Consider the following 20,381-nt stretch of genomic DNA (forward strand, 5'->3'; position numbering starts at 1 on the left):
TCATGTAGTATATCACCAGCATCATATCACCTGGATATTCTGATTTTACAAGCTAAGCAGACTTGAACCTGATTGAGTGAGAGACTACCAAGTCATATCAATGTGTTTATATCACACCTTTCCTGCAGAACTGGGATTCAAGGCAACTTACCAATTTAAAACTAATGGATATAGAAAACATATAGACATGAAAACATATTGAAATTTATTGTGTAAGTAATTAAGCAGCATATAGAATTAAAAATAATTTAAAGCATATCCATTAAAAAGGCAAGCTCTAAAAAGAGTAAGGTACACCATTAAAACCTTTTTCTTTTAAATAGTCAGTTCCCAATTGCGCATTGAAATTTTTTAAAAGATCCTTTTCTGCCAGTGAAAGGCCAGCAAAGTGGTTCTAGCCTAGTCTCCCTAAGAAAGGAACTCCAGAAGTAGTGGTTTTCATATTCTTGGCTACTGCAGAAACCAGAGTATCTGGGAGTACACAGAGGGTGCTCAGCACAGGCTGTTTCCGTATTTCCTGATCTGAATTTAGCTTCAATTTGTTCATCCTAAACCTATTGGTTATTGGCAATAGACAGACTTCCAGAGATCACCAGATAAGGCTAAGAAGGGACCCTACCTAAAGCATTAGGCAGCTTCTGTCAGTCGGAATTGATAATACTGGGCTCAATGGGTCTGGAGTCTGATTCACTGTAAGCCAATTTCCTCTTCCTGATATTAAGGCAGGGTGGGAAAGTTCAAGCTGTTTTGCAGTTCTGACTCCTTGATTTTAGGGCCCCCAGATTTTACAGTTGTGCTTATAAAAGTCTTTAGAGAGTAAGACTGACCACTTGAATCAGTTTTGTAGGTAACATGATACTGGGCTAGGGGTGCTTTTTGCAAAACTGGGAATCAGAGGATATTACATCTAGTAATGAAGAAAAACCTTTAAGTCTAAAGGGCCCTGAACAGTGAAATCATCAATTAGAGCATGGGTATGAAAAGTGAGGTCCACAGGCTACAAGTGATTCCCTGCCCTCATGTTGTGGCTTTAGGCCCCCCTTCCCCAAATCCACTCATTTTTCCAAATAAATAAATAAATAAATCTGGATTTTCAGCCAATTTTTCACCAGAAAGCTGTCCACAAATATGGCAGTTTTGTTCAAGTCCATGAGAACCCAAGACAAAATAAAACAAGCTAAAATTGCCTCCCAAGTACAAAATTGTCTCCCAAGTACAAAAACTGGGACTTATGAGGTACCCCACAGGGAGGTGTAGAAGTAAAAATTGGATCCTGCCTACTGAACATTGACCTGTCCCTGTTCTGGACATGCAGTTGTCCAGTGTTTGGATAAGAAATGAATGCCACAACCCTGGTATTGGATACCCATGTATTTAGGGTTTTGTGATTTATGTTCCAAAACACACTGCAGAAATAATCCAGTTTGGGGCCACTTTTACTGCCCTGGCTCAGTGTTAGGTAATTCTGAGAATTGTAGTTTATTGTGGCACCGGAGCTCTGACAGAGAAGGCTAAATGTTTCACAAAACTACAGTTCCCAGGTTTCCATAGCATTAAAGTGGCCTCAAACTGGTTTATTTCTGCAGTGTGTTTTGGATCTATGGTAGCATGTGAAGCATTATTGATTGTGAATAAGCTGTTGCTTTCTGTTATGCAGATCCCAGTGGCTCATCCCTTGCTGCTCCCCTTCAGAATGCTGATCAGCCTCTCTCCCCCATTCCAAGAACAGGCAACTGCTTATCTCCTGAATCTGTTTCTAATATTTCTGCTTCCTCTTCACCAGCCCCTGGGGAAAAAAAATTAAGGTAACAATCAAATTGTTAGTTTTCATATTGTAATGAGTTGGTGTGGAACTATCAGCAGTGCCACCTAGTTTATTGTTAATAATTTGAGAAATCCCAGACCACACAAAAACCATTTTAGGGTTTGGGATTTTTTTCCTGTATGAACCATAATTCTGATTTGTAAGGACTGAAACTAGCATATGGAGAAACCAAAACATGGTGTCTTGCTACATGATCTGGAGCTGCCATTACACTGAGAGAGCAATAAGAATTCTTACTATTGGAGTATGTATAGCCAATTGGAGTAACAAGGGATAACTGCCAGCTTCCAGTGTACTACCCATTATCTCTAAGTAAGGGATAATGTATGTTTTCTTGGTAACATGTTTGAATAGACAAAATTGTTAAAGATAACTCGATCAGAATCCTTTAAGATCAGTACACATACAAGTTAATTTTAATTTAGAAATCTAGGTAATGGTCTAAATTTATTATTTACCAAACAAAACATTGCATTCAAATGAATATTGTTGCTGGCGTAACATTTTTCCAACTTTCCATTGTCTAAAAGAAAGAGGACTTCAATGAGAGATCTCACTCTGCCTGTGGGCAAAGAGCGAGGTCTATAATATCCTATAGCTTCTTTGATATCCTACCAGAGACCATATGATTGTGTTGTAAATATATATAATACTTTTGTTTTGCTTTAATATGGCTTCTTACTGACATTGACTTATGCTTTAATATAGCTTATGACACTGGTGGCATTGTGCTGTACACTGTCTTGAAATTTGTGTGTGATGTTTTAAACAAAAGTAAACTTGCGCTAAGTTATGACTCCTATAAACAAGGGCAAAACAAAGAGGCTTATTTTTCATAAGGCTTTCTTTGTGTTACTTACAATAGCATGAACAATTCCTTTGTTATGGTTTGCTTTATAGAACATTAGCTCAGTATTCCTAGCTAGTCTCAAGCAGGGTTTCTAACACAGATATAATTGCTTTCCTCTGCCTCCTTCATTTTTAGTGTTCATCATGAAAAAGTTGCAAATCAGAATTCTAATGACTCTGCAAATCCAGAGGAGCACTTGTACAAAGACACTGGAAATCATGACTCTGCTAGTGAAGGTAAGTCTTCACTGTATCTTTTGAAAGTAAACAACACAAAAGTGAAGTCGAAGGCTTTCACGGCTGGCATCCATAGTTTTTTGCGGGCTATGAGGCTGTGTTCTAGAAGAGTTTATTTCTGCCGTTTTTCACCAGCTGTGGCTGGCATCTTCAGAGAATGCTGGCATGGAAGAGAGTGGGGTATATATACTGTTGGTGGAGAGGAGGTGATTTGCATGTTAATCTGTGTATTGTTCTGTTGTTGAATGGCACGGTCTCAGGATGTCTATTTAATTAATGGTCCGTCGTCTACTGGGAAACCCCCCTCATCCTGGGTGGTTTTCATTTGCATTTGCTGGGTTTTGATTTTGGTGTTTTTCAGGACTGGTAACCAAACTTTATTAACTTTAAGGGTTTCTTAAAGGGTTTCTTGTCCAGGTGTTTATGGATTTCAGTGGCTTTCCTGTGCATTCTCACCTGATAGTTGTTGGCATGGTCCAGAATTTCAGTGTTTTCAAACAGCATTTTATGCCCAGGATGGTTTATAATGTGTTCTGCTATTGCTGATTTTTCTGGCTGACCCAGTCTGCAGTGTCTGTCATGTTCCTTGGTTCGTGTTTGAACACTGTGTTTGGTGGTCCCTATGTAGACTTGTCCACAGCCTCCTGCAGCTGTGAGAGGGTCTCTCTTGTCCTTTGCTGAGTGCAGCATTTGCTGGATTTTCTTGGTCGGTTTGTAAACCATTTGGAGGTTGTGTGTCCTCACCACTTTCTCTATTCTGTCTGAGACTCCTTTGATGTATGGTAAAAGTAGCTTCCCTTTGGATGGTTGTTTGTCTTCAATTCATCTAGACTGGGCTCTACAGGCTAATGGTTATTTACTACTGGGAATAACTGAAGAGAAAATGATAGTTTAAAAATTCTAAAATAGTGAGATTAATGAAATGGGAGAAGTTGGATGGAAGAAACAATGAAATAATCACACAGGTGGTAGAAACTTGACTAAAGATTGTGTGTGGCAGTGTAGGAAAGTTGTGCAGGGCACTGTTGTGACAGGGTATTACAGCCAACAGGACAGGAGCCACAGTAAGGGCCTGCTGCTTTCTGGCAGACATTGTAGTACCTGCATATGGTAATTGAGGTAATACACTGGAGTTGAACAACCAAGGATAAATGTGACGCAGCTCCTAGAATGTACTGTAAAAAGGAGTTTTTGAAGTGGCACACTACAGGAAATATGGCTTGTGTTTTATGGAAGAGAATTATACACAGACTGTCCATATTTTGTATTAATATTTGTACCTTTTAAATCTTTTAAGTCCACATAAAACTGAAGCTACAAAATCATTCATTAACAAATGTGTTGCAGGAAATAGTTTGCAAGCCAGACTGTCCCATGATTTTGATTAAAGCAGCAGTAGCCCATTTATAGTTTCCCCATTCTTAGGGTGATGGTTAGGTTGGCCAAAAAGAGCACTTAATTAATAGCTTACACTTAGACATTCTGAACACCAGGCATTCCCACACTGTGTGTCCATTTACTTGCCTTGCTTCGATAATTGCAGAATAATGATGGCATTGTTCATGCTTCTCCTCTAGATCAAGAGGACATTCCAGAACAGCTGAAAAGCAGTGTGTCACATCCATCTGGGGACACTGTTAGTGGAAACCGTGTCCCAGCCAGTGTGCCAGCAACAGGCAATTTACAGCAGGACAGAAGTGAGTTTCAGCTCAAATGTGTGAATACTTTTTTGGGGATAGCTTGCTTATCAAATTATTATTATTATATCCCTCCCTTTCCCCAAAACTGGGACTCAGAGCAGCTTACAAGATTAAAACAGTACAATTAAAAACATAGAATTTTTTTACATTAAAACAGAATTAAATTAATGCAAAGTATGTGGAAGTTGTAGCTTTTGCAACCTCTAGTCTAAAATGCATTAAATTTTGTCTTTTAAAACTAGCTAATATTCAGTGAAGAAATGTTCCTTCATAATTGCTAAAACAGATTGCATATCTAAAAGAATGTAAAACCACTAAAGTCTGCACCTCATTTACTGATGTGATGTCCCATTTAATGCTAGTATGAAAAACTGTTAGTGAAGCTCTTTTAGGTTTTCCACTCATGCAAACAGTAGCATTTTTGTTGTTCCATTGACAGGCCCAGTACTAGTTGTGCAACTAGTTGTGTATACAAGTTGTAGGATTCTCTTTCTAAGAATAAGAAATAATATTAATTGCACTACCCAAGTGACCCTGTTAGTCTAAAAAAAAATCAGTGATTTACTTTTTAATTTTTATTTTGCTGTATTGAAAGCCAGAGCCTTGACATCCAGTGTTTTCTCAGGGGGAGTTCATGGTGTGAACTATATTGCAGTATGAATTCTTCAGAGGAAAGTTCATGACTGTGGTGCGTTTCCTCTTGAGATGACCCATATTTTGTGAATGCTGAAGTAGTAGCCTGTTCCGGACAGATAGCAGTTGGTGGTTATAACTAGGCACACTGTTATGTTCACAGTACATTTCACAGTTCATAGAGCTAAATATATAAATATGACTGTAAATAGTAATTTACTGGAGGTTTGCCTCTGATCAGATGCCAGGGCAGGTAAATAAAAACTGATTGAGTCTTAATGGAAGAAATTTAACTGATTAGAACTCTGACTCTTGCCTCATGGATGGCATGCATGGGAATAAACCCAAGGAAAGTGGATTGTTCCTCCTGCTATCCCAGAATGACCCTTCATGTTAAGTACAATCTCTCATTCTGGACAGATAGCAGTTGGTGCTTATAACTTGGAACGTTATTATGTTCACTGTACATTCCCGTTTGTAGATCTAATTCCATTAGCTTAAAAATATTATTTCTGCACATGTAAAAGTAAGGCAAGTAGCCATATATTTGAAGATAATCAACAAAGATATATAGAAAATTGCCAGTATGAGAAACACCAGTACCTTGAGTGTATTAGCATCTAAAAACTTAAAAATAGAAATCTAGACAGCCTTTAGGGAGACAGAGAAAGAGGGTTGGACTAAACTTGTGTTTTTTCCCTATACCCATTCCTATTGCCTTTGCCTCTTGAACATCTCTTCCAAACCCACCCACCCCCCATCTGTTAGCCTAACAATATTTTGTGACAAGGGACTGGGATTCTGAAAGGCAGCACCTGAGGAGCTGATTCAGCTGCATCTTTTGATGGTGGGGCAGCTGGATAGGTGATGGAAATCATTTTAACAGTCTTCTTATTTCTAATATCTGACAGCTGAAAATGGTGTACCCAACTTAAGTTATGTTCTCAAATTTCAGTAAGACATGTCTTAATATGCACAGCTGGACTTTTCCATTATGAACACTATATAGCCAACCTTTCTTAGGTATTAGTGTTTGCTAGGAAGAGCATGATGCGTATCTTATAGAACACCCGTACAATTTTTAGTATGGTTCTTAATTGTATTTGATGCACCTTGTTTCATTGACCTACTGCCTGTTGAATATACTTCCTGTACATGTTAGATGGAACAAAAACAATACCCTCAGAGGAACAAAGGTATCTTGAAGAACAGAAAGACGAAGCAGAGCAGAAATGGGAAGAATGGCGAGACCAGGAAGAAGTAAGGCACACAGAGAGGCAGGAAGCTTTTGAAAAAGAGCAAGAAGAGCTGGAAAAAATGGTAATGTCCTTGATTTTTCCTGATTTAAAAAAAAATAATGTGTTTCTATAGTCTGTAATATAAGGTGTTTCTTTCTAGACATATGTTCTATTTACTAGATTAGAATTGTAAATACACAAGACAGAGGCAGCCTGGAGAGTTGCCATTGTCCACATTGTGCAGGTTTATGTTGAAGTCTCTGGTCAATCCTACTGGCTCAAGTGTGTCTGCTCCCCCAGGAAATGTTTTCTTCTCTTTCATTTTTTAATTGTGGACTTGCAGCCAGGCTAGCCTTGGCATCAATTCCACCCATGAATGATGAAAGTAAAATAAAAGTAACCAAGAAGGAAAGTGGAGGCAGAATTACTGATACCATTTTGGCTGTCCCATAGAAACTACAAGGAGAATTTGTGGGCTCATATGGCAGTCATTCTGCCATTGAAGTAACATGAAATCCTGCATTTCCAAGGATGCCGGTATTAAACTGGTTTAAGTTGGTCTTCAGACAAGGGACTAAAACATATTTTAGGTGCTTCAACATGTCAGCTGTCTGCCTTAGCTTCAGTCCTTATTAATACCAAGTGATTGCTTATTGTTAAACATCCACACATTAAATTTTCACATATTTTCAGAATACTTTTGAGAGGTTATTTGGGTTTTTCTAAGATACAGCTTTAAACATTGCTGCAGCTGATGCACATTACTCTTCTAGGTATCTGCTGGATAGAAGAATTATTATGCCCAGAAGCTGTGTGTATATTATCATGTAACTTCTAAAAATGAAGCAATACAATATTTTCCTTAGGAAAGAAGTTAACCATATCAGAAGCAATCTACTATTTTCTCTAGTAAACTCTGTTCTTGTACAGATGCTGCATGTTGTATGGGGGGAAGTCTTAAAATCTTCAGATTTTCCTGTTGTTGCAGGCTCTCTTCAAACGTCTGAACAGTTCAAATGGCTATTGATGACAGATAAGGACTATTTACTTCTAATACCTCACTAGTGGAAAGCAGGGGTGCTTAATTTTTTAGAAAAAATTCATGTAAACCATGGAATGGCTAGATGTTCCCATTTGGGGAATGGTGCAAACTTTCTCATGCAGAACTGACTTTTCTACAGTGTTCTGAATAGAACAGATAAAACAGTACAGTATTAACATTTCTTTATGTTTAATTTACTTGTGAATATGAGCTTGTAGTTCTTATAACCAATTTACAGCAACTAATTTATTATTCTTGTGGAATTACAGGATGCTGAATGTGGGTTGAAAGAATCAGTAACACCAGGCTGATCGCCCCCTTCTGTTCTGTTAAATATCATGTTTCTCATGTTTTTCTTAAGCGTATTCAAGAAACAGTGGATGCTAATGAGAAAAACCCTTACGAAGAGGTAACCAATTTGGAAACCAGTATACCAAAGTATGATGAGCAAGATGGTGGCAATATTCCTAATCCACTTGAAAAGTACATGAAAATAATACAGCAAAATCAAGAGCAAGAACTTGTACTCAAGGTGCTACCTTCTATTACTGTAGATACAGTGTGATTTGGAATTGGTTTACTATGAAAGTAAGGCTCAGGAGACTTGAGGTTCCCATCATATTTGTCTCTGTATTGGACAAGCACGCAGGACAGCATGTGTACACAATCATCCAAAGAATGGAAAAAAGGCCAGGGATTGAAGACCTAAATTCTGTTCTACTGGAAAGTCAGGATAGGGTGTACTTACAGTTTCCCTTCTCTCACTTGAGATTCATCTAGTAAGTCAGCTTATAATTAGTAGACAAATCGGCAAAATATCCAATTCCTTCTGTTGATAACTGATAATTAATTTCCTATTATGCTTGATAGTAATGTAAAGCTTACTAAGGCGGGTTACAGACTGCCCATTTGGGGTGGGCTGTACCCGCCCCTTTCCCCGGTGTATCGGGGCCTCAGTTGTTAGAACGGCAGCCGCTGAGGCCCCGATCCGCCGCTTTTCAGGCTGCGGGGAAGCGGCAAAACGCCGCTTCCCCGCAGCCTGAAAAGGGGTGTCCTTGGGGCTTCAAGCCCCAAGGACACCCCGCGACGGTGGGGAGGAGGAGAAAGGGGCCCCTTTCTCCCTTGCTTTGCTGGGCGCAGCCGTCTGAAGGCTGCGCCCAGCGACGCAAAACGGCGCCGCAAACCAGGAAGGAGCTCCGAAATGGAGCTCCTTCCTGGTCCGTGCTAAGGGCGCACTAGGCGCCCTGGCGCGGAGCGAGGATATCACATCCGCGCTGCCCCATATAAAGGCGGCGTGGCCGTGACGTCCTCATGGCGGCAGCCATCTGGAACGGCCGCAGTCATTTTTTACACGCGGAGCGCGTATTAGGGTTAGGGAGATGTGGAAGCACCGCACCTCCCTAACCCTAGTACGTGCTCTGCATGTACTTTAATGGCGGTGTGTAACCCGCCATAGTTTTGGATATAAGCAGATTAAAATTAAGTCTAATATTTGAATGTCATAGCAGTCCTCCACAAGTACTTCTGTGCACTAATATCCAAAACTGAGTATCATAACCAGTCAAAACTAATAACTAGAAAGTGTTGTCCCTTCAGTATTTCTGTACTTTACCTTTCTTAGTCATTCCTGATCATTTGTAATACACAGTGATAACTACTTTAATTCTTGCAACCTGCAGAGTGGATCAGTGCAAGATCCTCTGCTTTGGATTTTGAGTAGATCAGAGGTGGCTAACATGGGTCTCCCCAGTACTGCTGGGGTAATCCTGCTTTTGCCTGTTCCTTTCTGATCTACGGGAGAGTAGAGCAGACAGCGTTCACCTTTTTCCATCAGGAGTTAACACCATTGCTCCCTGCTGACTAGAAAAAAACATTTCACATTTCAGCTCTCTGATGACTTGATAGATAGCAGTTCACTTGGATTTGGCAATACTTGAAAAATGAATAAACAAATGCTATATGCCTCTGGTTTTTAGCATTTGCCACATAAATGTACAATCACAGATCTCTTGCAAAACAGCCAAAGGGCGGGTTCTGTGGTGGGATTCAATGCATTCCACATTCAGGTATGCCGAACTAAATTTCTAATGCATTGAATTTAGTTATGAAGTAGCCCAAACACTAGCATACCGTTTTTGAATACCCTGGCCTGGTAATCAGTAAAGCAGAAACAGGGAAAGGGTGAACTGCATGTGTTTCCCCCGAGTCCTTTTGCAGCCCTTGAAGCCCCCTGCCCATCCAAGCCCCACATTTTTTAAAAAAGAAATGGTGTAATGTTTATCTGAAAATGGTGTCTGAAGTACCTCAAGTGAGTGCAGAATGCTCTCCCACATCTCCAGAACCCTATACCCTTCTCAAAGTATCCCCCTATTTGGGTGTATATTGGCCCAAATGACGACTGGAAGTGATGTTGCGTTGCTTCCAGTTGCCATTTTGGCTGATAGACAGACAGCCAAATACAGAAGTACTTAGTGGCTAGGACTAGTGTGTTCTTCCCGCAGTAGAAACTGGCTCTGTCCACTGAACCAGCCTTGATGTAGTGTCCTCTTAGTGTTGTAGTTGGATGCCTGAGAGAAGTACATGCAAAGCCATGTACCATTTAGGTTCTCCTCTCAAAGTGATCAAACTCCAACCAGTGCTTGGAAAACCTACTTCACTGGACTATTTCCAGGATATTTCAGCTAGTAGGAGGCATAGTATGATTTTTAATCCAAAAAAAGTAATATTTCTAGTTTCTCAATCCAGTTGCAGTAAGTAGGACTCAGGCCCTGTACAGACTGGCTGGAAAGGCCAGCCTGGGGGCAGAGTCAGGGCATCGCGTCCACATAATGCACACCCTGTCTCCGCCCCCTGGGCATCATGATGGAGGGGCTGGAGGCCGCCCCTTCAGGGCTGTTTGCACAGCTCCTCAATTCCCATTATTGTCTTAAGTCCAATTGATTTTAGTGGGTCTTCAAGATTAATGGTGGATTTAGACTGTTGAATCTGACAGTAACCATACCGCCTAATCATTATATAAAGCTGGTACCTGAGCAAAGTTGTTTTTATTCTTCCTTTTTCATCACATTCCGCAATACATTTTGAAGTGGCCTATCTATACTAATTTATGTACAGTATTGAAGAGTATTTGAAATGATGGAAGCCTGTTTCACAGAAATACTAAAGATACTAAAGAACCCTTTAACATTTTCCTCTTTCTGTTAGAACTCTAAGAATGAAGAAGCTGACGCACCATCTGAGAGACTCCCAGATAGTGACAGGGAGGACAGGTACGCATCGTCCCATTGCTTGCATTTTTGGTTCATGCTTAGCTTCTGGTTTGTGTTGATGCTGTTTATTAAATACAATGAATTTGCAGACCAATTACTTAACAGTAAAAATGGCTTCTTTCTCTTGTCTGGTAATCTTCCAGTAGCATATTTACAGATAAGCGATTCCCTTTACCTTCAGTGAGAAGGTAATCTAGGTGCAAGAACACCTTTCTTGCAAAAGAATGCCTTGCACCCAGGTTTTGTGCTGGAATAGGGATGTTCAGGCAGGGTCACTGGAGAAGGCATCTTCTCAAATGGAACGGGCAAACTCCCCAGTTAGCTGGATGTCATTATAGTGTTCCAAAAGAGCTGGAAAAGTAGCTTACTCTTCAACTGTGAAGCAGCAGTTACCTTGTGCGGTGGTAGGCAGTCCCATGGTCACATAGTTCAAAGGCAGTATTCATCCTCTTTTCTCCTCATCCATTCAATCCCATGCTCACTTGGATACAAGGTGACCTGGTAAAGTCACTTCTAATAAGAAGTGATGTTCAGGGAGGAATAATTATTCAGGAAGTAGAATTCTGCTCAGGCAGAGATGGCCCTGTATGTAGTGGGATATTTACACCTAGCCTTCTTGGTCTTGCTTTTAACCTCTGACATGAAGGAAGGATGATTATTTCCAGAAGCAGAAGAGACTTCTCCATCTAAAAGTCTACATCGTTAGACTTTTCTCTCCCAGATATTTTTACACTTCTTTAAAGAAATATTAAAAAGTTTTACCATTTAAAGAGTAGGATGCCCCAGATCCTTTCCCTTCTGAGGAGTGCTTGATAAATATACAGTATATTTTTCTGAAGGACAGAGGATTGCCTGCCTAATCCCAGAGGATAAAAAATATTTCCTTAGAAGGCCTTATGAAGTATCAGACTTATTTACAATAGCAGGAGCAGGGAAAGTGTGAGCCCAAGACTATTTTTGTATCTGCCAGACCCATTTTTAAAAACATCTATTCATTGATCGATTTATCACTGGCCCAAGAGAGTTCTTTTCTTTCCAACAATTAATTTCTGGGTCAGTTCCTGTTTGGAAGTGGGGATCTTTCCCTGGGCCCAAAAGGGGCATTTGCGGACAGGAAATGCATGTATGGAGGCGTATGGTCATCCTTGGTCTCCTGGGGGGCAGTGCCATCGCTAATCCTGAACAGTTGCTTGCCCTTGTATTAGAACTCTGTTGCTGCTACTTTATTCAATAGAGCTATTTGATGGGCTAAGGAGTTAGTAGAAATACCCTAGGACAATGTCAAATTGAGACAAGGAGTGAATAAGTGACTAAAGCAGCAGGCTTTATGGCAGACTCTCTGTTCCATCATATCTCTTTGTGCCAGACTGACTCACTGCAGTTTTCAGCACATGCCATGGTAGCTGATCTGGCTGGGCGGCACCATCTATGTCTGAAAAATTGAAGTGTTGATGCAAAATCAAAGGCCAGATTCTACTAGGCTTCCAGTTCAGTCTCTTATGGCAGGGAATCACCCTTGACAGTGTCTTAGTGGAGACAAAGGACAAAAAGAAAGCAGTGCTCACAGGGGCTGAAAAGGAAGTCCAGAGAGAGTATTGGAAGTTGGACATGTTGACCTTGAGTTTGCCAAAAGGACATACACCTTTCCTCCTCTCCCCCAAGTAAACAGGGTCCTCAGAAAAATGATTGCAATAGTTCTTGATTGCTGAGCAAGGAATGGTATTCCAAGTTGATGGCTTCATCAGGCCAGGAGCTATGGTCCTTGAATATAGCTGTCTTTATGAATAGCATTTTGTCAGTGATATAACAGGAAAGTGTGCGATCCCAAAGAATGTTAAACTGGTTTTGAGCCTCAGTCAAGCCTAGACAAGATATAAGGGCTGTAGTTCTTAACAAGGTTGAATGCTTGTCTGTTGTGTCTGTTGCTAAACATCCACACATAAAAGGCTTTAAGGGGGCATCTGTTCTTTCTGGTTATCATTTCCATCTCAAATTTGAATGGTTGCAGTACTGAAAGCTCCCATCTGACTTCCTTTCAAACACTTAAGAAAGACAACCCTAAAACCCTTATTCCTAGTTGCCATAATATCATTTAGGAGAGTCTGTACTTGGATCTTTGTCAGTTACCATCTTTTTAGTTTCAGTGAGGACTCTGTTCTTTGGCTAGATCTTATTCCTAAGGCTGCTGTGTGTTCCACGCAGAACTGATTTTTACCATCTTTTTATCTCACTTTAAAACAAGTAAAGAACAGCAATGATGTGTGATCTTTGCTCAACACTTAAAAATTATTTATGCTAGAGAATGTAGATTGCCTGATTATGGCCTGGTACAGGCCGGTGTTATGCCGGCCTGGGACTGATCCCAAGCCCTACCACGTACAACTGACACCATCATGGCTTGTCCCATCCACACGGGGGCCGCCATGATGATATAAGCGTGGTGCAGCATCCAAATGGCACCGCATGTACCTCATTGGTATGCATGAGGGTGCCAGTGGCACCCCACATGTGCACTAAAAAGAATCTGCCAGAAGTGGGTTCTTTTTAGGGCTCCTGGAGGTTGCTGCAGCCTCCGTTGGGTGTCTTGCTGCCCCGTTCTTCCCGTCTGTTCAGCCCCTTTGTTTATATTATTTCATCCACTATCTATGGGTCAAAAGGTTGCTGCAACATTATCTAGTTTATCTAGATGCCCGAAGGCCTCTGTTACCTTACATTTTACAAAACAAATAAATGAAACAATAATCATCTCCTGCTATCATCATCATCATCATCATCATCATCATCATCATCATCATCATCATCAAGGATTTTTACTTACTTCATAGGGAGTGACTGTAGCTGTTTAGTACCTCAGCCCTTTTGATTCATATTTGTATGGCTGCAACTTGATCTTCCCATTTGTTAAACATTCCCGGTCAGGTGTCTCTCCTTCAACAGAAGCATTTTTTAGGAAATGAGTGCTTCAAAAGCTTCTCATAATCAACAATGATTACCGTACTTGAAAATGTACCATTTTAGATTATCTTCCTGTTGCAGGAAAAAGTAAAGGTGGAATTACTGTAAAGTAACTTTTTCTGAAATGGATGGAAAATAATCTGTTCCATCCAGGTTGGCAGTCTTCTGAAGTGGGGAGGTGGGATTACACCATGTTTGCCACTAATTGCCATTGTTGCTGAAGTTTACTGAGTTCTACTGATTCGCTGGTTCAAATGATTCTTTACCAGATAGGAATAGTTTCTTCTATTAATTAAGAGTAGAGTTTAGCTATCCTGAGCCTGGGAAAAGTGTCTTATTTCCTAGCAAGAAAGCCATTCAGACTAATTTGAATGTAGTGTTCTGCCTTCTGAAGCAGTTTGAGGAATGAATCCACAAGTATCCTCAAAACATTGCAGAAAAGGAAAGTTCCAGTAAGTCCAACTTTCCTTTTCAAGATGATCTTATTGTCTTGCTGAGTATATGACACTGTTGCTTACAAGATAAGTAGCAATTCATGGTTCAGGGCTTGCTCCATGCAGGGGGGATTGGGAAGAGGGGAAGAGACAAGTTTATGGAGGCCAGTAGGAGCTTATTCCAAGTTGTATTTTTCTTTCTTCCCCAGCTTTAGTGCAGCAGGCACTCTTCATGAAGAACCTGATGAGGATTTCTGGTGAATATCAACTAGCAATAGCTATCTGATTAGATGAAAAATGGACCCATTATGAAAGAGAAACCAATGTGTAGAAGAGATAGTGGTCTTTCAGAACACTTTGAAATATTTCAGTCTGAAGAGTAATGAAGAAATAGTGCACCTGACTGCATCATGAGATGTTGGGATATAGTCTTCAGTTTTGTAACAGATGCAAAGAGAGCTGTTTTGGGAGTAACATTTCAACTTTATCAGCTTATTTCACCTGCTCTATTATGTAGATGTGGGTGAAGAGAAAATTGAATCAGATTGTTTTGTCCTTTTTTTAAAAATGAACATGTTTTAATTGTGTGATTTCTCTGTATAAATCCACCCAAATGATACTCTTTCAGAACCTGTTGAAGGCTTTACAGGTCAACAAATATTTATTGCCAATAGCTCTTGAATGGTAGTGAAATTCACATTAATTTGCTTCTTTAAGGGAAGTGTATTTGAAGAGTCTTTGAATGTTTGTTTATTAACTCTAGTTCTAAATATTTTTGTAGGAATAACTGTATTCATTTTAAACAGTCAAGTGATTTTTAATTTTGTCCCTCATAATGAAAACTTTCTGTTAAATTAAATTGTAGTTAAACTGATTAATTCACATTGATTATTATTCTTAAGGATGTTTATAGGAAGAAGACAGTATGTTTAAACTTGGAAATGCCTTTCCATAAATGGAAAATGACAACTTTTCATACTTCAACAAGAAAGGCATTCTTGAAAGCTTCAATTGTTGATGAAACAGGGAAGATTGACCATGTATTACTACTGGAAGACTGTCTGAACTAATTAAAATTGAATGATTCATATTATTGTTCTGTAGAGGAAACTTGCTTTGGAGAGAGAGAGATTGATTTGCTAATTACAAATCTTGATGTTGATAATACTTTGTTAACATCTCAGATCTGTATGCTAGGTGGTTTACAGAACTTAAAACACATCTCTGTTTATGTCACATACTTGTCTTCTAAAACAAGAAATGCTGTAGGTTGTCATCTATGATGCTCAGCAAATTTATGGGTCAAAAGAGCTCTGATTTTTCATACTTTTCTCAGCAGGCATTAAATATGAGGCTCAGTGCTATATAAAATGCTTAGACAATTTTTTTTTCTTTAGCACAAAAAGTTCTATTCAAAAAACAGTTGCTGAAATCAAAAACTGGCAAATTGAACACTTAGCAGTTTGCTGTATAATCTGTGTTCTCTAAATTTTTATTGTTTCTTTTAAACACACAACTAATTTTTAGTTGTCTATAGATCTCCGCAGTTCTAGACAGTTCTTGGACAGAAACAGACTATTGCAAAATATAAAAGCTTGACAGTAAAATCTTAGTCTTGTTGCTTGTTTTTCTAATATACAGGCAACACACATACCTTCAGAAGTCAGATTTGTTTCAGTAAGATTCATGCACAGAACACTGCTACATGAATACTATAGTGTGGTAGTGTGATAAGATCCATCTCCTTGTTTACTAAAAATTGTTCCCACACTTTTCAACATGTGCCAAAACTTACTTGTGTGCCACTTTAAAAAGTAGAAGTGATAATCTTTACTATCCCACCTGTTCATCTGGAAATATTCTTAAAATAATCATACACAGATATTGGTTCTATTATCTACAAATATTTATTGTAACACTTGGATATAACTACAGGAAGCCCTTGGCACTGATAGAAAATATTGATTCACGGTTAGGTTACAAAAAATTTATACATAGCAAAATTGAATGCTCTTTACATAAAAAATATTAGGCTACTAAAACAAAACTTCAAAAAACTCCCAGTAATAACTACACAGAATTAGAAAAGAATTAGGCTTTAAGACACCGTCTGTTACCTTTATGCAAACACTGGACTAGAAAGAACATCACCTGCATTGCTGTAGAAATTTGTTTCCTTCATGCAACAGGTAAAAACAAACACTAAGCTATTTTTAATCTGCTCTATATAGATTTTGCCTCTTTAATAAAACAAAAAGATTCGGCATGTAACAAACTCAAATGCAAGGTAATACCTGAATTATTTTCCACATTGTTACTTTTTTTTAACCTTTATCCTTTTTAAAGAAATGTGTACTTTTATCTTTATACATTTCTGCATGGTCTGAAGGAGCGTTTTAATATTCAGCAAACATTCAAAACATGGATGTATGACTTGACTCTTTACTGCTTTAAAACTCACTGATGTACTTTAATTTTCTTCAACATGTATATTTTTTTTAAAAATAGCACACCAAAGATACCATCACTAGTACTCAAGCTAGCACTGAATGTTTCTGAAAATGTTAAAAGGCAGATTTATGGGGAACAGTTTTAAAATGGCACCCAATGTTTTACTGAACATCAAATTTCTTGTACAAGAATACATAAGCATTGTCTATTCAGTTGAGCACCAAAGTTGAGATGGGTGGTTGACCTGTGCTCTGTATGGCTATGGGTTTGTAAGTCCTAAAATTTATATTTTGTCACTTAAAAACAGTTAAATTACTGTCATTTCCACAAGGTAACACTTTCCACTTTGATAAAACACAGACAGGATAATGATCTCCCGCTGCTATATAAATGTTTAAGACATTTATAGAAAATAAACATTAAGGCAAAGCTGACATTTATTTTCTGAGAAGGGGATCATTATCCTGAGCCAATAATCTGTCTACATTCCATCAAATAAACATAAAAATAAACTTGGGGCGTTAGCACCCAGCTTACTCTGATAAGTGCAATAGAAAAACAGTGGCTCATAATAGCGTCATTGAAAGGGGAGTGGCTCAGAAAACAATACTTCTGGCATTTAGTCAATAAAATCCAGTTTTAATTTTGACAGAAACTAAATAAGCCGATTTGTAACTTCTGAAATTGTATGAAATAAGCACAACCATCAGTATTTAGAATTAAAGGAATAACTATCTAGTTGAGTACTAGAATCTTAGTTACTTACACCTGTGTAATTATATACAACCTTTTAAAATCTTCTCATCATTGCAGGGCTGGATACCAACTCTGGTATCCTGTTTGGGAAAGAGTGTGTTCCTTCAGTAATTGTATGAATGCCAAGAGTATCCATGAAGATTCCTGACTTGGTAACTTGTGTTTTTCTAATGTGGTCTAAAATGAGAACCCTCCCCACCCTGTCCCTTGGCAATTCCCAACTGAATGCTAAAAGGAACGAAGGATACCCACTTCAAATTTTCCCTATTTCCCAGGAACATGAATATGAAGTTTTTGTACTTCTATATTTGCTTGAACATACATCTGTTCTGCAGAGCAGCTGCTTGGTGATTTGTCAGAGCTATAAAATTCTTCCGAAAAAGGACTCTGGCAAACATTTATGTGTAAGAATTGAGTTGCTCTTTGGATCGAGACTGGATATCCTGAAGCTCCTGTTCTTCTTTTGCTTTGATATCCTGGTAAGCCTGCATTTTGCTTGCATCCTTTAAGTAGGCCCAGTTAGAGGACAGTATCATGAGGAAGTGGATCTGGAAGAGAAGGGTGAGCATGATGGCTAGTGAGCATGTCAAGAGGCAAAGCAGGCAGCTAGTAAGATTAATAAAAAGTTACCCTACATTATTAAGTATTAAAATAGGCAGAAAAGCTGGTTTCTAAAGATCTCTAGAATTTTGCATGCTAGTAGCTGGCAAAGGTTAGTAGGAAATATTAAGGAAAAGGCAGGTTAATGCAAAAGAACAGAAATTGAAAAGCTTTGAAAATACTTGGCAAGTTTACATGCTGAAGAGCAACTCAAAAGATAAATTTGCGGTAGTTCCTTCCCTTCTGTTTTACTTTTTCCACTCACTTGAATTAAGGAAATTAGCATAGTAACCTCTTAGTTGCTTTCTGCTATATTTACTTGTGTGTGTGTGTGTGTGGGGGGGGGGGGGGTTCTATTATATAAAAGTGTTTGCTTTATGTGTCAAATGGCCACTGTGGGAGTTCACCAGAGAGAAGTAACCCATTTGCACATAGCCTGTACCACAAAGGTTAGTGTCCATTTCTTGTAGGCTGGAGGTGCAAGAAGAATATGAATGTCTGTGTACACCATAGCGAGAAGACTGTGTGGGCTTCACTTCTCTATGCAAATAAGCGTATATTGTGTGGATTGGAAATTTCCACTATTAAAAAGTCTATTCTCCTGTGAGCCTTAGCTGTGTTTCAAACACAGTAGGTTTGGGCTAGTAAACTGGCTAGTGAAGTAGAGAATGTCAGAGATGAGGCAAATGTGTAATATTTGAAAACAGCACTTTGCTGACAATCTGATAAGGTAGACAATAGCAGTTGTCAAGAACCAGGCTTGTATCTTGTGTGTTATCTATTGTAAAACAGATACTTTATTATTTTTCAGATTAGTGAATAGCAAAGATGAAATAACTTATTACAGGCCCTTAATTGATCCAGTAATGGTTTCAGAGATGATGCTTGGGGGGTGGAAAGCCTGATGTTAAATGAAAGCCCTTCTTCCTTTAAAAGGACTGATTTACAACATCACTAAAATAATAGAATCCTCTCACAAGTATAGAAAATAGCCAGATCTCACCCACATTGTCATTCATATACAAGAAATAATTTGTATTAGTCTAAAATGCTTAAAGAGGCTTAATGAAGCTATTTACAATTTATTGTAACAAACTTCAAAAAAACTAGACTCTTTAGTCTAGGGTGTCAGTGGTATTTCAAGCTACATGATGCAGCTCTTTACTGGGCGTTATGCAATTTAGAATTTAGTGCAGCAATCTTCCCGACTCTTAAACTTCAAAACAGCATAGTTATATGTAGTAGCCATCATGTAGATCAGCTGGTGGAAGAGAACAAAATACATTGTATAAGAGACAACAAATTCTTCAAGCCTTTTAGGCAGTCGTGTTAGAATCAAAATGTTTACTGGGTCAGGCAATGATTTTGGTGAAAGCTATGGGCAAAAATGGCTGGTTTTTTGTTTTCTGTTTTAATCTAAGCAATATGGAAAGGCATGGTTCCTCCAGTATAAAGGACATGATAGTGCATTAGCCCCCCCCCCCAAAAAAAAATATGGCTGATAAAAGATTAAAATCTCATTGTTGCAACAATTCCTTGACTGCAGAGCATTTTACTGTTAAATTCTCTGTTTCTAATATTCTGTGGCCACTTTAAAGAATCTACCGGTAATTCAGCCTGATTCAGTACACTTGACTATATTCCAACAAAAAGGCCTATGTTCTCATACTCTCAAAAAGCTCTGAAGGAAGGAAAGACAGGAGTTTTAATTCAAACTATTTCCAGTGATGGGGCAATTCTGAATTGGCCTGACACTCTGGAATTCTAAAAACTAAATTGCCAAAAAGAAAAAAAAAAAGGGAAATGCCATAGGTTGTCCATGCAACAGGATGGAGTTAAATAAAGTAGCCAAAAACTATTATAAAGCTTGCTTTGATGCAAAGCTTTTATTGGTAAATGTAAGCACTTGCCTGCTGTTTGGAATATCCTGAGAAAACTACAGCCAGGTGCCAACAAATACAAAAAGTATTACTTGGTTTAAGTTAAACAATATTTGAATAATTATGTCTGAAAAGGGGAAAAAACAATTGTTACCTTAAAAGAGAGAGGGAATGATAATACTCACCAGGGCTATGACAGTAGCGCCAGCTCCAGCACAGGCCACAATGAACAGGTGGTAAGACAAATAGAACTACAACAATAAAGTGGAAATATAATAAATTCAGATATTTAGTGGCATGTTGTATCTCAGTACAGTTATTGGGTGGTTGCCCAGTGTACAAGGAAATCTGATTGCTTTTGCTATTACAGCATATTTATTTTGCATTGTTAGTATATGCAACCAGTGCTCAGTTGTAATGGGATGGATGAGCGCTAAAAAAATCCAGCTGAGAGGTGTTCAACCTGTTCTCCCTGAAAGCTCCAGTTGGTAACTTAGGGGTGCTCTTTCTCA

General features: G+C 38.8%; 2 protein-coding genes across 14 annotated transcripts in view; one reads left to right on the top strand and one right to left on the bottom strand.

Annotated features, from left to right (window-relative positions):
* The window catches only part of OFD1 (OFD1 centriole and centriolar satellite protein), a 38,621-nt gene extending 23,565 nt beyond the window's left edge, over positions 1 to 15,056 (top strand). For all 5 annotated transcript variants that reach the window (XM_089511631.1, XM_089511630.1, XM_089511632.1 and 2 more), the window contains exons 17-23: positions 1,658 to 1,805; positions 2,811 to 2,911; positions 4,489 to 4,608; positions 6,407 to 6,564; positions 7,886 to 8,056; positions 10,729 to 10,793; positions 14,392 to 15,056. In XM_089511631.1, coding sequence (XP_089367757.1) covers positions 1,658 to 1,805; positions 2,811 to 2,911; positions 4,489 to 4,608; positions 6,407 to 6,564; positions 7,886 to 8,056; positions 10,729 to 10,793; positions 14,392 to 14,443 — 815 coding nt within the window. In that variant the 3' untranslated portion in view covers positions 14,444 to 15,056. The remainder of the gene's footprint in view (positions 1 to 1,657; positions 1,806 to 2,810; positions 2,912 to 4,488; positions 4,609 to 6,406; positions 6,565 to 7,885; positions 8,057 to 10,728; positions 10,794 to 14,391) is intronic.
* A 1,010-nt stretch (positions 15,057 to 16,066) lies between these two features.
* GPM6B (glycoprotein M6B) overlaps positions 16,067 to 20,381 on the bottom strand; it is a 148,600-nt gene continuing 144,285 nt past the window's right edge. For 3 of the 9 annotated variants that reach the window (XM_089511637.1, XM_089511633.1, XM_089511636.1), the window contains exons 7-8: positions 20,055 to 20,120; positions 16,067 to 17,937 (exon numbers count right to left, since the gene is read on the bottom strand). In XM_089511637.1, the coding sequence (XP_089367763.1) occupies positions 17,788 to 17,937; positions 20,055 to 20,120 (216 nt within the window). In that variant the 3' untranslated portion in view covers positions 16,067 to 17,787. Of the gene's footprint in view, positions 19,251 to 19,899; positions 19,926 to 20,054; positions 20,121 to 20,381 lie in introns of all 9 variants that reach the window. The other 6 variants (XM_089511634.1, XM_089511642.1, XM_089511640.1 and 3 more) reach the window with 3 other exon arrangements.

This window comes from Sceloporus occidentalis, unplaced genomic scaffold (genome assembly GCF_023333645.1).
Source record: "Sceloporus occidentalis isolate IW3139 unplaced genomic scaffold, rSceOcc1.0.p SCAF_2, whole genome shotgun sequence".
Lineage (NCBI taxonomy): Eukaryota > Metazoa > Chordata > Lepidosauria > Squamata > Phrynosomatidae > Sceloporus > Sceloporus occidentalis.